A 16,292-nucleotide genomic window follows, 5' to 3' on the forward strand; every position below is an offset into this window, starting at 1 on the left:
AGAAAACATGGCGACAGGCCAGCATCACCCAAGGGAGGTTACTGGTATGACGTCACACATAAGTTGACCTAGTTAACGGCTGGCTGCCTAAATTTGGCTGTGCGCATCAACTTTAAATGCTTGTAGCGGGGGCATCTTGACACTGAGATCACGGGAAACCGAGGGGCTTGAATAACCCACCAAACCCGACATTTTGACACATGATATAGCCTGATTGCTGAAATTACCGCACGACGCCTTTAATGCAGCATTATCCTAAGCATTCAATTTGATACACTTCCTTTAAATAAAACATCTGGGTTGAGATGTACTGTACATATATCCTTGTTTCCTCTTCTTTTTCATTTTTGCACAACACAATGGAGGCAGAAAACACCCATTGTTAAAAGTAACGTTTTACTTTTACTCAAAGTACATTTTAAATGATCTACTTTTTACTTTTACTTGAGTAGATTTTTTGTCTGGTAACTTTACTTGTACTTAAGTAAAATTTCATCAGAGTAACAGTACTTGTACTTGAGTATAATATTTTAGTACTCTTTCCACCTCTGTTATACTGTTTATATTGTTTGAGTGTTTAGTCTGTCTAGTTCTTATCTAGTGTTGATACTGTTTATATTGTCTGTTTATGAGTGTTTAGCCTGTCTAGTTCTTATCTAGTGTTTATACTGTTTATATTGTCTGAGTGTTTAGTCTATGTCTAGTTCTTATCTAGTGTTTATACTGTTTATATTTTTGAGTGTTTAGTCTGTCTAGTTCTTATCTAGTGTTTATACTGTTTGTATTATTTGAGTGTTTAGTCTGTCTAGTTCTTATCTAGTGTTTATACTGTTTATATTGTCTGTTTGAGTGTTTAGTCTATGTCTAGTTCTTATCTAGTGTTTATACTGTTTATATTTTTGAGTGTTTAGTCTGTCTAGTTCTTATCTTGAGTGTTTATACTGTTTATATTGTCTGAGTGTTTAGTCTGTCTAGTTGTTATCTAGTGTTTATACTGTTTATATTGTTTGAGTGTTTAGTCTGTCTAGTTCTTATCTAGTGTTTATATTGTTTGAGTGTTTAGTCTATGTCTAGTTGTTATCTAGTGTTTATATTGTTTGTTTGTTTGTTTTTTCAATTATTCTATTTTTATTTATTACATTGCCTGTTTGCACAGTGGGTCAGAGAGGACTGAAATTTCATCTGTGCTGTATGTCGAGCATGGATAGCATATTTGACAATAAAGTTGACTAATTTCACTGTTTGTTTTTTTCAATTTAAAATCCATCTAAAAGAGCCGAATCAAAGAGTCGATTCTTTTCCTGAGCGACACTTCACTCGGAGTGAATCAGTTTTCCAGAAGTGAAAGTGTTTCTCCTACAGCCTCGGCGGCATTTTGTTGCTGTTGGAAAACTAAAGAAAAACTGCAACACCAGGCAGAAGCGGTGAGATGAATGAAGCCCAGCATGGAGTGCTGAGTAAAAGTAAGTGCTGTGTTGGAGAGAAATGTGGTTGTATTTGACTGAGCTCGTGTAAAAACAGCAGTAAAACTGCGGAACTGAAATCATCTTCCCTGTAAAGCTGCTGTTTATTTTGTCTTTTCTAGGAGTGAAATTAATTCCAGCAGAAGAGATCAGTGTCTGCAGGAATCAGCAGTGAGTCCATGAGCTGTGTGTCCATACACTAATATTCAAAAATGCAGAGCTGTGATCTGGACACAGATAATGTGACCCCACCCTCAGAAAAGCGGTAAGCTGACATGTTCTAATATTTATTCTAATAATTCTAATATTTTAGTCATTAACTGTTCTTATCTGAAATATGGAGTGAGTAGATATGAAAAGAATAACTGAACAAAAATTCATCCTCAGAATGAAAAGTTATCAGTCCCCACTTTAAACATTCAGATTCTGTTCACTGTCAGTAAAATGATGTTCTTATAAAATAATAAAGCAGTTAAAGAGTAAAGAGTAGGTATGAGACGATACACTAAAGCCACGATACGAGTCGTATCCCAATACAAGCTTCACAGGACCAGACTGATGAGACGGTGTTGACAAATCGCACCACTGCAGTATCAATACAGTAGGAGTGTTCAACTCAGAAAAGAAGAAAAACTGTCTCATTTCCACTCTATAATGTTGAACAGTGAAGTCCAGATGAAGAGATCAGACTCATCAGAATCCAGCTGCGTCTCCATGAAGAGTGATGAGTCTATGGAGCCTCTTTTGAAATTTAACAATGGAAACCCCTCACCTGTACACAGGTAACATCCCATAATTCTCACAGTTAAAGTCACTGCAGAGTGAAAGGCCGTGTTACACATTCCTGTATCCAGGCCAGATCATGAGCAGAGCTTTGATATTTATCAGTTTGTTAAACTTTAATTCGGTCCAAATGCTGCTACAATACTTTCACTGAACATTTTAGAGTAATTAATCAATAACTGTGCAGGTCAGTGTTTCACAGTGTTATGGACAGGATAAGGAAGTAAATTCATCTGGATGTGACAATAAAAGTGAGAGTAATAGTGAACAAAATCATTTAAATAACCAATAAAGACACATTCTTCTGATAGTCAAATTAAGTCAAACTAACGCCAGTTAGAAACTGTACATGGTTTATATAAAGGACTGTCTGTAATGTTGAACAGTGAAGTCCAGATGAAGAGATCAGACTCATCAGAACCCAGCTGTGTCTCCATGAAGAGTGATGAGTCTATGGATCCTCCTTTGAAATTTAACAATGGAAACCCCTCACCTGTACACAGGTAACATCCCATAATTCTCATAGTTGAAGTCACAGTAATGGATGTGCTCCACTGTCATTAGCAGCTATTGTGATTTAGATTATAGTGACTTGGTCTTTAGTGATCCTAAAATGCTTCAGAGGAAATCATGTAAACATTTCAGGTGAAAATGTCTTCAAGGTAACTTCTTAAATGCTAAAGCAAGAAATGCTAACAGAAGCAAAAAGAACTGAAACAGCTGAAATTCTGATCTGTTATCTCATTTGTCTTTTGGTCTCAAACCCAAATATTTTCATTGTTGGGGGGAGGGAAGCACTGGCCTTGCTGTTCCAATACTTTTGGAGGGGACTGTGGGAAGAAAATAAAATTTAGAAATCTTATTAGAAACCTTGTCTGTATTGAGGGTGAGGTTGTTGTCCTCACACCGTGACACTATACTGGCCACCTCCCTCCTGTAGGCCATTTTGTCTCCGCCACTGATGCGTCCTATCACTGCGGTGTCATCCGCGAACTTCAGGATGATGATGTCCTTGTGGGAGGCGACACAGTCGTGGGTGAACAGGGTGTAGAGGATGGGGCTGAGGACACATCCCTGTGGGGTGCCAGTGTTTGAGATGATGCTGGTTGAAGTCCTATTACCAATCCTGACAGTCTGGGGCCTGCCAGTCAGGAAGTCAATGAGCCAGTCACAGAGGGTGGGGTGCAAACCAAGTGTGGACTGTTTATGGGTGAGTTTGTGGGGGATGACTGTGTTGAAGGCAGAGCTGTAGTCAACAAAGAGCATCCTGATGGAAGTGTCTTTGTTTTCCAGGTGAGAGAGGGCATAATGGAGGGCAGAAACAATGGCGTCTGAGGTGGACCTGTTTGGCCTGTAGGCATACTGCAGGGGGTCCAAGGTTTCCGGTATACTGCTCTGAATGTGGGCCAGTACCACTCTCTCAAAGAACTTTTGAGATGATTGGAGTGAGTGCTGTCGGTCTGTAATCATTCAGGCAGGTGGTTGGGCTTTTCTTGGGAAGAGGGACGATGGTTGTGGTCTTGAAGCAGGAGGGAACGGTGCTCTGGCTGAGGGAAAGGTTGAAGACAGTGTTGAAAACATCAGCCAGCTCATTGGCACATACTCTGAGGGCTTGCCCAGGGATGTTGTCTGGGGTTGATCTTCCTCAGAACTTTGTGTACCTGGCCTGATAAGACTGTTGGTGGGTGGTCCAGGTGTGTGTGTGCGCGCGCGCGTGCCTCCTCTCTGTGCTGTAGGTGGAGGTCTCAAAGCGGGTGTAGAAAGTGTTGAGGTCATCCGGCAGGTTGTATGTGGAGCTGGTGGTGGTCCTTTAGTCTGTTACGTGCTGCAGGCCTTGCCACATCCACCCAGGGTCAGCAGTAGAATAGAAACCGTCCAGCTTCTCTCTGTACTGTCTCTTGGCCGCTGTAATGGCTTTCCTCAGTCCGTACTTCACTGCTTTGCACTCCATCTCATTGCCTGATCTCAATGCAAGAGAGCGAGCATGCAGCATGTGTCATACCTGACTGTTTACCCAAAGCTTTTGGTTGGGGAACTTCCTGATTTATATGGTGGGCACGATGTTCCAGACACATATGCTGAGTACAGTATGTGAATGGGTACATCAGCACAGTCCTGTGTACTGATAGAAGAGTTCTCCAAAGTGGCTGCAGCTTTAAACACATCCCAGTCTGTCTGAGCAAAACAGTCCTGAAGGGTGCTCTCAGTCTTTGGGCTCCAGAGTTTGACTTGTTTGGTGACAGGGTTTGTTTGTTTTAGTCTTTGTCTGTAGGCCGAGTACAGGAACAAAGAGAGGTGGTCCGAGTGTCCAAAGTGGGGGCGGGGTGCAGCCCTGTATGCACCGCGTATGTTGCTGTAAACATGGTCCAGTGTGTTCTTATCACGGATGGGGATGTCCACATGTTGATAACATTTTAGGAAATACAGTCCGTAAATTGCACTGATTAAAGTCACTGGCGATGATAAAAGCATCGGGATGAGTCGTCTCTAACACGCTGATGTCATCATGGAGTTTGCTGAGTGCTGCTGTGGAGTTAGCTCGCGGGGGGATGTAAACAGTGGCCAAAAGCACAGCAGTGGATTCCCTTGGTAGATAATAGTGGTGGCATTTCAGCAATAACAGCTCCACATCTGGTGAACAGTGCTTATAGACAGTCTGTATATCTCCACACCAAGAGTTGTTAATAGACCCCTTCGGATGTTTGTAAACAAACCGACCGTTGCCAGGATGCGCGCGCAGCCTGGACCCAGAAACAATGGCGCTGCCCATAGACCAGCATTATGAGCTGTCAGATTATGCCAAACAATTGTCGTTACAAGATCGAGAATGCGACATAAATAAGTTAACTCTAACAAGTGGACATCGCCTACCTGATCCGTATTTAATTAAAGAGTGGACGGACGATGTTAGTAAGTTCCCTGGTATACAATGGCCAGATATATACTCGTACCTTATTGACAAGACTTCAGTGTACACCCACGAAGAACTTCGTGCCTACAAGTCTTTAGACGCATATGATTATGTTATGTGCGGGCATGTACAACTTGATTAACAACGGGATATTCATTTTGTTTTAATCAAATTATGCCAGTGGTGTGATGGCAATGTGGCTTTAGCTACAACAGCAAATGCCAACACTAAACAGCAATTTGCAGGAGGTAATGGCATGAAAGGAATGATAGTGTAAAGAGTGCAGCTAAGAGAAATCAGAGCTGCGTAAAAAGCGAGAGGCAGAGACCAGAAATGAAACTGAATGGGGCGGGAGCTAGGTTAGAGCAGTCAACGTAAGTTGGCATTTAGAGTGAGGGCACACAATTTTACCTTTACATCCTTGCTTTAAAATTGTGATTTTCGGCATACACAAATAATGATGGCACAAAATCTGGACTGCTTGAGTCAAACGAGACCTCTCCTACAAACAAAATTGCATGCAAACCTAAGTTAACATGCTAACAATATTCATTACATTGCGTAACTATGACCCAGCTAATCAGACAAATGTTACCAAAGTATTTTGCTACATCAATAAACGAAGACTAGAAAGAATAAAAAAAGAAAGATTTAATAAATAGCCTGATCTTACCTGTGATGAAGTGGGCGCTGCAAACCCACGCATTTTTGATAGTGCTTTCAAACCAGTCTACACGTTTGATGGCTTGTAGCCATAGACGTCGGCGATTTTTTTGGAATGGGTGAGATCCTGCTGGAGTTCTGAACATTTTAACCCCATCACTGCTACGATTCTGACACCCGACAACACAACAACTAAGTATTTCTGAGTCTTTTTTGGGTCCAGGCTGCGCACGCAATTTCCGCTTACGTATGAATGACGTTTACTGCGAAGGGGTCTATAAACACACACACACACACCTCCCCCATTAGCCTTACCGGGGGCTGCGGTCCGGTCTCCTCGGTGTACAGAGTAAGTCTGTAGCTGAATGGCGCATTCTGGGATTTTGTCTGAGAGCCAGGTCTCGGTGAAAATTAGAGCACAGCGCACTCTTATTTCCCGCTGAGCTGTGATTCTGGCTCTTAATTCATCCAGTTTGTTTTCCAGTGACCGCACGTTGGCTAGCAGGAGGCTGGGTAGCGGTGGTCAGCTAGTGCGAGCTTTTAGCCTAGGATGGAGCCCTCCCTTGCTTCGCTTGCGTCGCTGTCTCCAGAGCACTCTCCTTGGGATCAGCATGCTTACTTGGGCCTGGTGCTTCAGGACCTTCCTGGGGCTGGTGGTGGTTGCGGGAGCAAACAAGGAGTTGTAGCTCCGGTGGTATAAAGCCAGTAAATTCCAAATGGCTGTGTGTGTTAGCGATGTCCAGCAGTGCCTGTCTGTTATATGTTAGCAGTGCATGACCTATAACAGACAGGCATGTATTTAGTACTGTGTTCTCTAAATAATTATTTACTGACTACATTTATTGCAGTAAAATTCAGGCTAAAGCTGAGACTACAGTATTATGAAAGTTATTGTCTTTAACAGCAACTATTTTTGTTCCCAGTGTTTTACAGAAGTCAGGAGACAGAATAAAAAATATCATCATAGATACAGGGTAAGATCAAACCCAACACCATGACTGTGACACTTACGCTCTGGTATTATAAACCTCTCTGCTGTTATTATCTACAGGATTAGATTATAGAAAGCATGCAGTCAAATCAGGTAAATCCATCGTGTTAGCATCATAAAGAATGGCTATCTGTGGAAACCAGTCAGAAAAAATGTGATCTTAAACTGTAATAATTGGAGCCCAGGTCTCACCACGTCTTCTTATTTCACCCTGTCACACAGACACGCCCCAGAATCTCCTGCTGTAAAGGAATTCCAGAAAAAGTTCAGATTAAATCTGATGAAGAAGTTTCAGTGTTTAAATGGAGTGATGATAAAGCAGGAAAAGCGAGCGCTGCTGAATGAGATCTACACAGAGCTCTACATCACAGAGGGAGACAGTGGAGACGTCAATAAAGAACATGAGGCGAGACGGATCGAGGCAGCGTCCAGGAGAAAAACAACAGAGGAAACACCAATCAAATGCAACGACATCTTTAAGCCCTTATCTGAAGAAGATGAACCCATCAGAACTGTAGTGACAAAGGGAGTGGCTGGTATTGGAAAAACAGTCTCTGTGCAGAAGTTCATTGTGGACTGGGCTGAAGGGAAAGCAAATCAGGACGTCCCCCTCATATTTCCACTTCCTTTCAGAGAGCTGAATCTGATGAAGGACCAAAAACTGAGTCTGATGGAGCTCCTTCATGTCTGTTTTAAGGAAACAAAAGAAACCGAAATGTCCAGGTTGGAAAAGGTTCTGTTCATTTTTGATGGATTGGATGAGTGTCGTTTCCCTCTGCATTTCCGGAACACAGTGAGAGTGTGTGATGTAACTGAATCAGCATCAGTGCATGTGCTGCTGATAAACCTGATCAAAGGGAATCTGCTTCCCTCTGCTCTCATCTGGATCACCTCCCGACCAGCAGCAGCTGATCAAATCCCCTCTGAGTACGTCCATCGAGTCACAGAGGTACGAGGGTTCAATGACCCCCAGAAGGAGGAGTACTTCAGGAAGAGCGTCAGTGATCGGAGCCTAGCCGAGAACATCATCACACACCTGAAGTCATTAAGAAGCCTCTACATCATGTGTCACATCCCAGTCTTCTGCTGGATTTCAGCCGCTGTTCTCGAGAGAATGTTGGCTGAAGCAGAGAGTGGAGAGATCCCCAAGACTCTGACTCAAATGTACACACACTTCATCATTCAGACAAATGTCATCAGAGAAAAATATTCAAAGAAGCAGGAGAGTGATGAAGAAATGCTGCTCAAACTGGGAAAACTGGCTTTTGAGCAGCTGGAGAAAGGCAACCTGATCTTCTATGAGGAAGACCTGAGAGAGTGTGACATTGATGTGACAGAAGCAGCAGTGTACTCAGGCGTGTGTACGCAGATCTTCAGAGAGGAGGTTGGACTTCACCAGAGTAAAGTGTACTGCTTTGTTCATCTGAGCGTTCAGGAGCATCTCGCAGCTCTGTATGTGCATCTGACCTTCATGAAGGAAAAGAGAAATGTTCTTGATCAGAGTCAGTCCTTTAAGACAATTTCAGATGTACACAGGAGTGCTGTAGATCAGACGGTATACAGTCAGACTGGACACCTGGATCTGTTCCTCCGCTTTCTTCTGGGTCTCTCACTGGAGTCCAATCAGAAACTCTTACATGCCTTCGTAACACAGACAGGAAGTAGCTCCCAGAGCAAAGAGGAAACAGTTCAGTACATTAAGAAGAAGATCAGTAGAGATGATCTTCCTGCAGAAAAATCCATCAGTATGTTCCACTGTCTGAATGAACTGGGTGACGATTCTCTCGTGGAGGAAATCCAACACTACTTGAAATCTGGGAAACAAAGTAAACTCTCTCCTTCACAGTGGTCTGCTCTGGCGTTTGTGTTACTGACTTCAGCACAGGAGCTGGAGGAGTTTGATCTGAGTGAATATACCAGTACAGAAGAGATACCAGATTGGGTTCTTGTGAGGGTGATGCCTGTGATTGCAGCATCCAGAAAAGCAGTGTAAGTAAAGCTGAATAGAACTGTTCTACTGTTCGAGAAACTGACAGCACTTTGACAGAAACACACTTTGGGATGTTTTGAGTTTCAGGTGATAGTGTTTGTGAATACAAATAGATCAGTAGATAAATGAGGGGAAAACAGTTGCATGGAGAATTGAATAAAACTGAAGTTTAGCTATTAAATAAGTGGAAACCAGTTGATGTCATTTAAGGAGAAAAACGTTTGCGTCTTATGTTCTGCCATTTTGTTCCAAGAAGCTGTGAGCTGAAGATGGAAGTGATGGCTAGCTATTTTATGTTGCATGTATCTCCCATGTGTCAGTGATGACGTGTGCAGCAGAAAACTCAAATCCGAACAACTCGAACTGTGAATTACTGTTACAGCATTTCAGTGTATTGTTGACTTGGAGTTTGTACTTTGAACATTTATGAAAATGAAATGATGCAGTGAAAGATTTGAGGACCTGTTTGATCATTTGTGTGAGTTTATTATGTATTATTTATTTCCTTCAGTATCAGGTGTGATACAGTCGAAAGGAGAAGCGCTGAAGCTCTGTTCTCAGTGCTCAACTCAGAAACCTCCTGTCTGAGAGAACTGCATCTGACTGTGAAGACACTGGATCTGTCTGGGAATAAACTAGAAGACTCAAGAGTGAAGCGTCTCTGTGTGGGACTGGAGAATCCTCACTGTAAAGTGGAGAAACTGAGGTAAGATCATCTCTCTGTTGTGTATATTGTTGATTTTCAGTTGGAGTTTACTGTAACAGTACAACATGCAGAACAAATTTATTCCTCATTTAAACTCATCACTTCTGCATTAAAGCACTAATTAAACACACTGAGAATTTCATACATGGGGATGAAAATATAGTTAAACACATGAGTCAGGGTTTTTTTTTTTTTTTTAGTAAATCAGGAATACCTTTACACCTCTTGTACACATATGCCGCTTTTCCACTACAAACGCGGCCGAGTCGGGCTGAGCCGTGCCGTGCTGAGTCGAGCTGAGCGGGGCTGTTGGAGTTGCATTTCGACTACAACCGCACTGAACCGTGCTGGCTGGAAGTGGGTGGACACATTGGGTGGAGTTAGCGAAAGTGGGTGGACGTCACGTGATGTCGTTAAGCAGCGCAAACAGTGACATCAGTGAGCTTTTAAGCGGTAGTCTCACGACCCGAATAGTAAACAATAAACATGGAGGACATGGAGTCGTTAGTGTTGCTGGTCTTGGTGCTGTGGCTTGTTGTCACCGACAATGCCAACAGATACTGGCAAGAGCGTATAGATGAGGCGAGGCGCATAAGGCTTCAGAAATTCTCGTAATTTGTAATTCTTCTCCTTCCGGGTTTGCGGTGTTTACAGATCCCAGCGCGCTCGCGGGGCGTGTGTGGGCATGTGAGGACACTCCTCCTCACCAATCAGTGCACAGGGGAGTGTCTGCTCACGCCCCCAGCCTCACTCGGCTCGCTTTGGCTCGCTTCAGCCCCACTCCAAAACCGTGCGAGTTTTAGGGGCTAAGCAGGGCTGAAACGAGCTGAGTCGTGCTGGTTTTTGGTAGTCGAAACGCGAGCCATGTCGGGCTGAAGTGAGCTGAAGCGAGCTGAAAAAGGGTAGTGGAAAAGGGCCATTAATGTCAGGAATTCTCAATAACAGCAGTAATAATTGGTCAGAGTTAATAATATCTTGTGATTTGGACAAGAGAAAGGAAACAGTCCAACATCAGACTCATCATCTTTAAAGTCAGTATTAAACCAAGATGAAAATCTGTTGATGAAGTGTGTCATTGTGTCTTTGCAGGTTGTATGATTGTGGTGTCTCAGATGAAGGCTGTGCTGCTCTGAGTTCAGCTCTGAGATCAAACCCCTCACACCTGAGAGACCTGAATCTGACCTGGAATAATCTTGGAGACTCAGGAGTGAAGCGTCTCTGTGCTGGACTGGAGAATCCTCACTGTAAACTGGAGACACTGTGGTAAGATCATCTCTCTGAGAGTCACATGACCTGCTCCTCAGTAAGACCCATTCTCCAATAGTGAGACTGAAGCAGAGGTTTTAGCTTCATCATCAGTGTCCTGAGGAGGAAGATTGTTTCTGTTCACTGCACACTGATGATTTGTCAGAGTCTTTGGGTCAGATGGATGTAAGTCAAGTTTATTTGTATAGCGCTTTTAACAATAAACATTGTCGCAAAGCAGCTTGACAGAATTTGAACGACTTAAAACATGAGCTAATTTTATCCCTAATCCATCCCCAATGATGAAGCGACGGTGGCAAGGAAAAACTCCCTCAGACGACATGAGGAAGAAACCTCGAGAGGAACCAGACTCAAAAGGGAACCCATCCTCATTTTGGCAACAACAGACAACAGGACTATAATATTAACAGTTTTAACATGAAGTCAGTTTCGTTGATGTTATAAACTCTTCATTGATAGAAACTTGAGTGCAAAGCTATTCATGACAACTGCAGTCCTAAAGTTAGCAAGTCAACTGTAGTCCTCAGCCACAAAAGCATTACTGTAAGAGTCCAGAGCGTCTTCCAAGTGTGACTTTCAACTGTCCTCATGGGGCCGTCCTCCACAGGAGCGATGTGATGAGACTCCAGCCAGACACAGGGCACCAGGATGGATCAGGCAGATCTGAGGAGCAGAAGAGGTTCAGCATCTCAATCTCAGGACCAACATGTAACTCAGAGGGACAGACGGGGGGGAGAAAACACAGGTTGTTAGGTATGCCCAATGTCACCTGAATAAGTAGGAACAGTATACATATTGCACTGAGTACAAGCAGGGACTCTGGCAAAACCATGACAGCATAACTAAAGGGGGAGAGCCAGAAGGTAACACAGGCATGAGGGAGCCCCGGGACATAAAGCAGCAGCCACGACACCATCAACAAACTCGAGTGAGCAAGCGAGTGGGGACTGACAGCATCCATACATCCCAGTTTACCAAAACACTCTGTCTGAGGACCCTCCAGATCTACACCTTTACCTCATAAACACCATTAACACAAGGCTTGACTAAACATCTGTGTTTTCAGCCGAGACTTAAACGCTGAGACTGTGTCTGATTTCTGAACACTACTTGGAAGGCTGTTCCATAACTGTGGCACTTTGTAAGAAAAGGCTCCGCCCCCTGATGTAACCTTCACTATATGAGGTACCAGCAGATAGCCTGCACCTTTTGATCTAAGTAGGCGTGGCAGGTCATAAAGGACCAGAAGTTCACTCAGGTACTGTGGTGCGAGGCCATTCAGTGCTTTAAAGGTCAATAGTAGTATTTTATAATCAATACGAAATTTGATTGGGAGCCAATGCAGTGTGGATAAGACAGGGGTGATGTGGTCATATTTTCTAGTTCTAGTAAGGACTCTTGCTGCTGCATTTTGAACTAACTGGAGCTTGTTTATGCACTTATTGGAACAGTAAGGCATTACAATAATCCAACCTGGAGGGAAAAAAAGCATGAACTAGTTTTTCCGCGTCATGTAGTGACATTAAATTTCTTATCTTATCAATATTTCTGAGATGAAAGAAAGCTATCCGGGTAATGTTATCAATCTGAGTTTCGAATGAAAGACTGGGGTCAATAATCACTCCGAGGTCTTTTACTGCTGCATGTGAAGAAACAAAAAGGCCATCCAGAGTTACTGTGGAATCAGAAAACTTACTTCTAGCTGCATGTGGTCCGAGTACAAGTACTTCAGTCTTGTCAGAATTAAGCAGAAGGAAGTTAATAAGCATCTCGTGTCTAATGTCCTTCGCACATTCCTCAATTCTATTAAGCTGGTGTCTCTCATCAGGTTTTGCAGAAACATACAACTGTGTGTCATCAGCATAACAGTGGAAACTAATACAATGTTTATGAATAATATCACCCAGAGGTAACATATATAAAGAAAAAAGCAGTGGACCCAAGACAGAACCTTGTGGAACACCAAACTTTACCACAGTATGTCTAGAAATATCACCATTTATATCAACATACTGATAGCAATCAGTTAAATAAGAGCTGAGCCAGGAGAGGGCCGTTCCCTTAACTCCCACAACATTTTCTAGTCTATCCAGAAGAATGGAATGATCAATGGTATCAAATGCTGCACTAAGGTCAAGCAACACAAGCAGCGAGACACAGCCCTGATCAGACGCCAACAGTAGGTCATTTATTACTTTAACCAGAGCTGTCTCTGTGCTATGATGAGGTCTAAATCCTGACTGATACATTTCATGGATGTTATTCCTATGTAAATATCAACATAACTGCTGTGTCACAGCTTTTTCAAGGATCTTGGAGATAAAGGGGAGGTTTGATATTGGCCAATAATTGGACAGCTGACAGGGATCAAGGTCAGGTTTTTTTTAATCAGGGGTTTGATAACTGCTAGTTTAAAGGATTTGGGTACATAGCTAATCGTAAGAGAAGAATTTATTATTTTTAGAAGCGGTTCAATTACTTCAGGCATTATCTGTTTGAATAGACGTGTAGGTAAGGGATCTAGTACACAAGTTGAGGCTTTTGACGCCAAGATTAATGAAAGTAATTCAGTTTCTCTAAGGAGAGTAAAACATTCTAATTGATGATCTGATAGTTATATTGTTAACTACAGGGTCACTTACACTGTCTGACCTTAAATTAGTAGTTTGAATTTTTTGTCGGATATTCTCAATTTTGTCATTAAAAAAAATTCATGAAATCGTTGCTATACTGCAGGTGTGCATGTGTCTATAGTGGACTTATTCCTGGTTAATTTTGCTACAGTATTAAATAGGAATCTAGGATTATTTTTGTTATCTTCAATTAGGGAGGAGAGATATGTTGATCTAGCAGCACTAAGAGCTTTTCTTTACTTCAGGAAGCTCTCCTTCCATGCTAATTTGAATGCTATCAATTTTGTTTGACGCCATTTACGTTCCAATTTTCGAGTGGTCTGTTTTAATGTGCAAGTGTCATCATTATACCAGGGTGCTAATTTTTTGTCTCTGACCATTTTCCTTTTAAGAGGAGCTACATTATCTAAGATATGGCAGAACATTGACTCTAAGCATTCAGTTGCCTGATCAAGTTCTGCAGGGGCTGAAAGTGAACCAATCAAAGTTGATAACGCTGGGAGATCATTTATAAAGCCCTGTGCAGTAGTTGATGTGAATGTACGTTTAATACAGTAGCGTGGTGAGGTGCATATATTATTACTCAGACATAGTTTGAATGAGATGAGATAATGATCTGAGATAACTTCAGACTGTGGAAGTATGACTATATTTTCTACGTTTAACCCCAATGTTAGTATTAGATCAAGGGTGTGACCACCATTGTGGGTCGGTCCTATGACATTCTGATTAATCCCTACTGAATCTAAAATGGACACAAACGCTGTTTTCAAAGGATCATCTGGGTTATTGAAATGAATATTAAAATCTCCGACAACTAAAGCTTTGTCTAAGGAAATAACCAGATCTGAGATAAAATCTGCAAATTCAGAAAGAAACTCAGAATATGGCCCCGGGGGCCTGTAAATAATAAGTAATGGAGTTAACTGGATAGACCAATTTTTGGAGGCTACATACATTATATTAGTATGAATAACTTCAAATGTATTACATTTATAACCAGGTTTGTGTGTTACACCTAGATAATCATTATAAATAACTGCGGTGCCTCCTCCTCTGCCAGTTAGATGAGGCTGGTGTATATAACTGTATCCAGGAGGACTCACTTCATTTAATGCTATATATTCATTTGGCTTAATCCATGTTTCAGTTAAACACAGTACATTAAACTCCTGATCAGTAATGAGTTCATTAACCATTAGCGCTTTAGATGTAAGAGATCTAATATTTAATAGCCCCACCTTTAGATGAAAGGTGCTGGCAGCGGCTGTACAGTCAGTATGATCTAATTTTATATTGATTAGGTTACTGGAACAAACTCTCTGAATATTTCTACCTTTTTGTTGAGCTCGGGGAACAGACAGTCTCGATGTAGTGGACCCTGAGTGACTACTCTGTGCAGCTAGCAGACAGTCGGTTTAGCCTGTTCATCTGCTCCCTGGCCTTGGCTCTGGATTGTCAGGAATTAACTAGGCCTGTTCTGAGACTATGACCTATGCTGCAGGAAATGAGAGCAGCACCTTCCGGAGTGGGATGGATAAGGTCCCGCCCTAACAGGCCAGCAGTGCCCTCAAAATTAGCCCAATTATCTATAAAGCCCACATTGTTTTCAGAGCACCACCTGGACAGCCAGCAGTTCAGCGACCATAACCTGCTGTAAGCTACATTGCCATGCTGCATTGGGATGGGGCCAGAGCATACTACAGCATCAGACATCGCCTTCGCTAATTTAAACACCTCTACAACGTTACTCTTAGTAACCTCAGACTGATGAAGGCGTATATCATTAGCTCCTGCATGGATAACTATCTTTGAGAATCTGTGCTTGCCTAGGACCCTAAGATTACCTGCTATGTCCGGCACCCTGGCTCCCGGTATACACCTGACTAAAACTGCTGGTGCCCCTAAAGGCTGAGCTAATTTCACGTGCTGTATGATAGAGTCCCCTATAACCAGAGCTCTTTCAGGTTTCTCAGCGGGTGCGTCACTAAGGAGAGCAAAACTGTTCGACACGTGATGTGGAGAAGAGTGGTGCTCCCGTGGCCGAGCTTCAGCGGTAGCTTTGGCTCTATGTTTATGCCTCCAAGCCATCACCCATTCGCCCCGTTGTAAGGGCTCTAATGCTGGAGTTGGGGGATTACTAACTCCACCTAGGGCATCCAGACTTTCCCCTACAGAAACTACACTGTTCTCATTCTCACTGGCCACCTCTAAAGCCTGGATACACGCTTCTAGCACTGTAATACAGCCATCGTTGGACGTGTGTCAGAGGGGGACGATCTGGAGTACAGAGAGATCATCACCAACTTTGTCGCCTGGTGCGAACTGAACCACCTGCGCATCAACGCCAGCAAGACAAAGGAGGTGGTGATTGATTTCAGAAGGACAGCTCCTCAAATTGCACCAGTGAACATCCAGGGTTTGGACATTGAGATCATGGAGGAGTACAAATACCTGGGTGTTCACCTCAACAACAAACTGGACTGGACTAACAACACAGATGTCCCGTACAAGAAGGGCCAAAGTCGTCTCCACCTGTTGAGAAGACTGAGGTCTTTTGGTGTGTGCAGGACACTGCTTAGGACTTTTTATGACTCTGTGGTAGCATCAGCGATTTTCTACATTGTGGTCTGCTGGGGCTGTGGAAGTTCAGAGAGGGACAGGAAGAAACTTAATAAACTGGTCAGAAGGGCTGGCTCAGTCTTGGACTGTCCTCTGGACTCCATTGAGGTGGTGGGTGAGAGGAGGATGTTAGCCAAGCTGACCTCAATCATGGATAACCCCTCTCACCCCCTACATGAGGCTGTGGGGGCTTTAAGCAGCTCTTTTAGCAGTAGACTGCTACACCCACGGTGTAAGAAGGAGAGGTACCACAGGTCATTCATA

At 42.9% G+C, this 16,292-nt stretch overlaps 1 protein-coding gene and 1 long non-coding RNA gene across 7 annotated transcripts in view; both read left to right on the plus strand.

Moving 5' to 3' along the window:
* Positions 1–16,292, plus strand: part of LOC132870601 (uncharacterized) — a 315,561-nt gene that overhangs the window by 126,913 nt on the left and 172,356 nt on the right. The gene's annotated exons all lie outside the window — the stretch shown is intronic.
* Positions 1–16,292, plus strand: part of LOC132870597 (NACHT, LRR and PYD domains-containing protein 12-like) — a 136,739-nt gene that overhangs the window by 98,201 nt on the left and 22,246 nt on the right. The window contains exons 1-7 of one of the 5 annotated variants that reach the window (XM_060904299.1): positions 1,378–1,463; positions 1,586–1,728; positions 2,129–2,245; positions 2,633–2,749; positions 6,744–6,794; positions 7,034–8,800; positions 9,313–9,507. The exons of the other annotated variants lie outside the window; for them this stretch is intronic. Of the exons in view, the coding sequence (XP_060760282.1) occupies positions 1,676–1,728; positions 2,129–2,245; positions 2,633–2,749; positions 6,744–6,794; positions 7,034–8,800; positions 9,313–9,507 (2,300 nt within the window). The 5' untranslated portion in view covers positions 1,378–1,463; positions 1,586–1,675. Of the gene's footprint in view, positions 1–1,377; positions 1,464–1,585; positions 1,729–2,128; positions 2,246–2,632; positions 2,750–6,743; positions 6,795–7,033; positions 8,801–9,312; positions 9,508–16,292 lie in introns of those variants that run through there. 5 annotated transcript variants of the gene reach the window in all.

The sequence above is a fragment of the Neoarius graeffei genome, chromosome 22 (assembly GCF_027579695.1).
Source record: "Neoarius graeffei isolate fNeoGra1 chromosome 22, fNeoGra1.pri, whole genome shotgun sequence".
Lineage (NCBI taxonomy): Eukaryota > Metazoa > Chordata > Actinopteri > Siluriformes > Ariidae > Neoarius > Neoarius graeffei.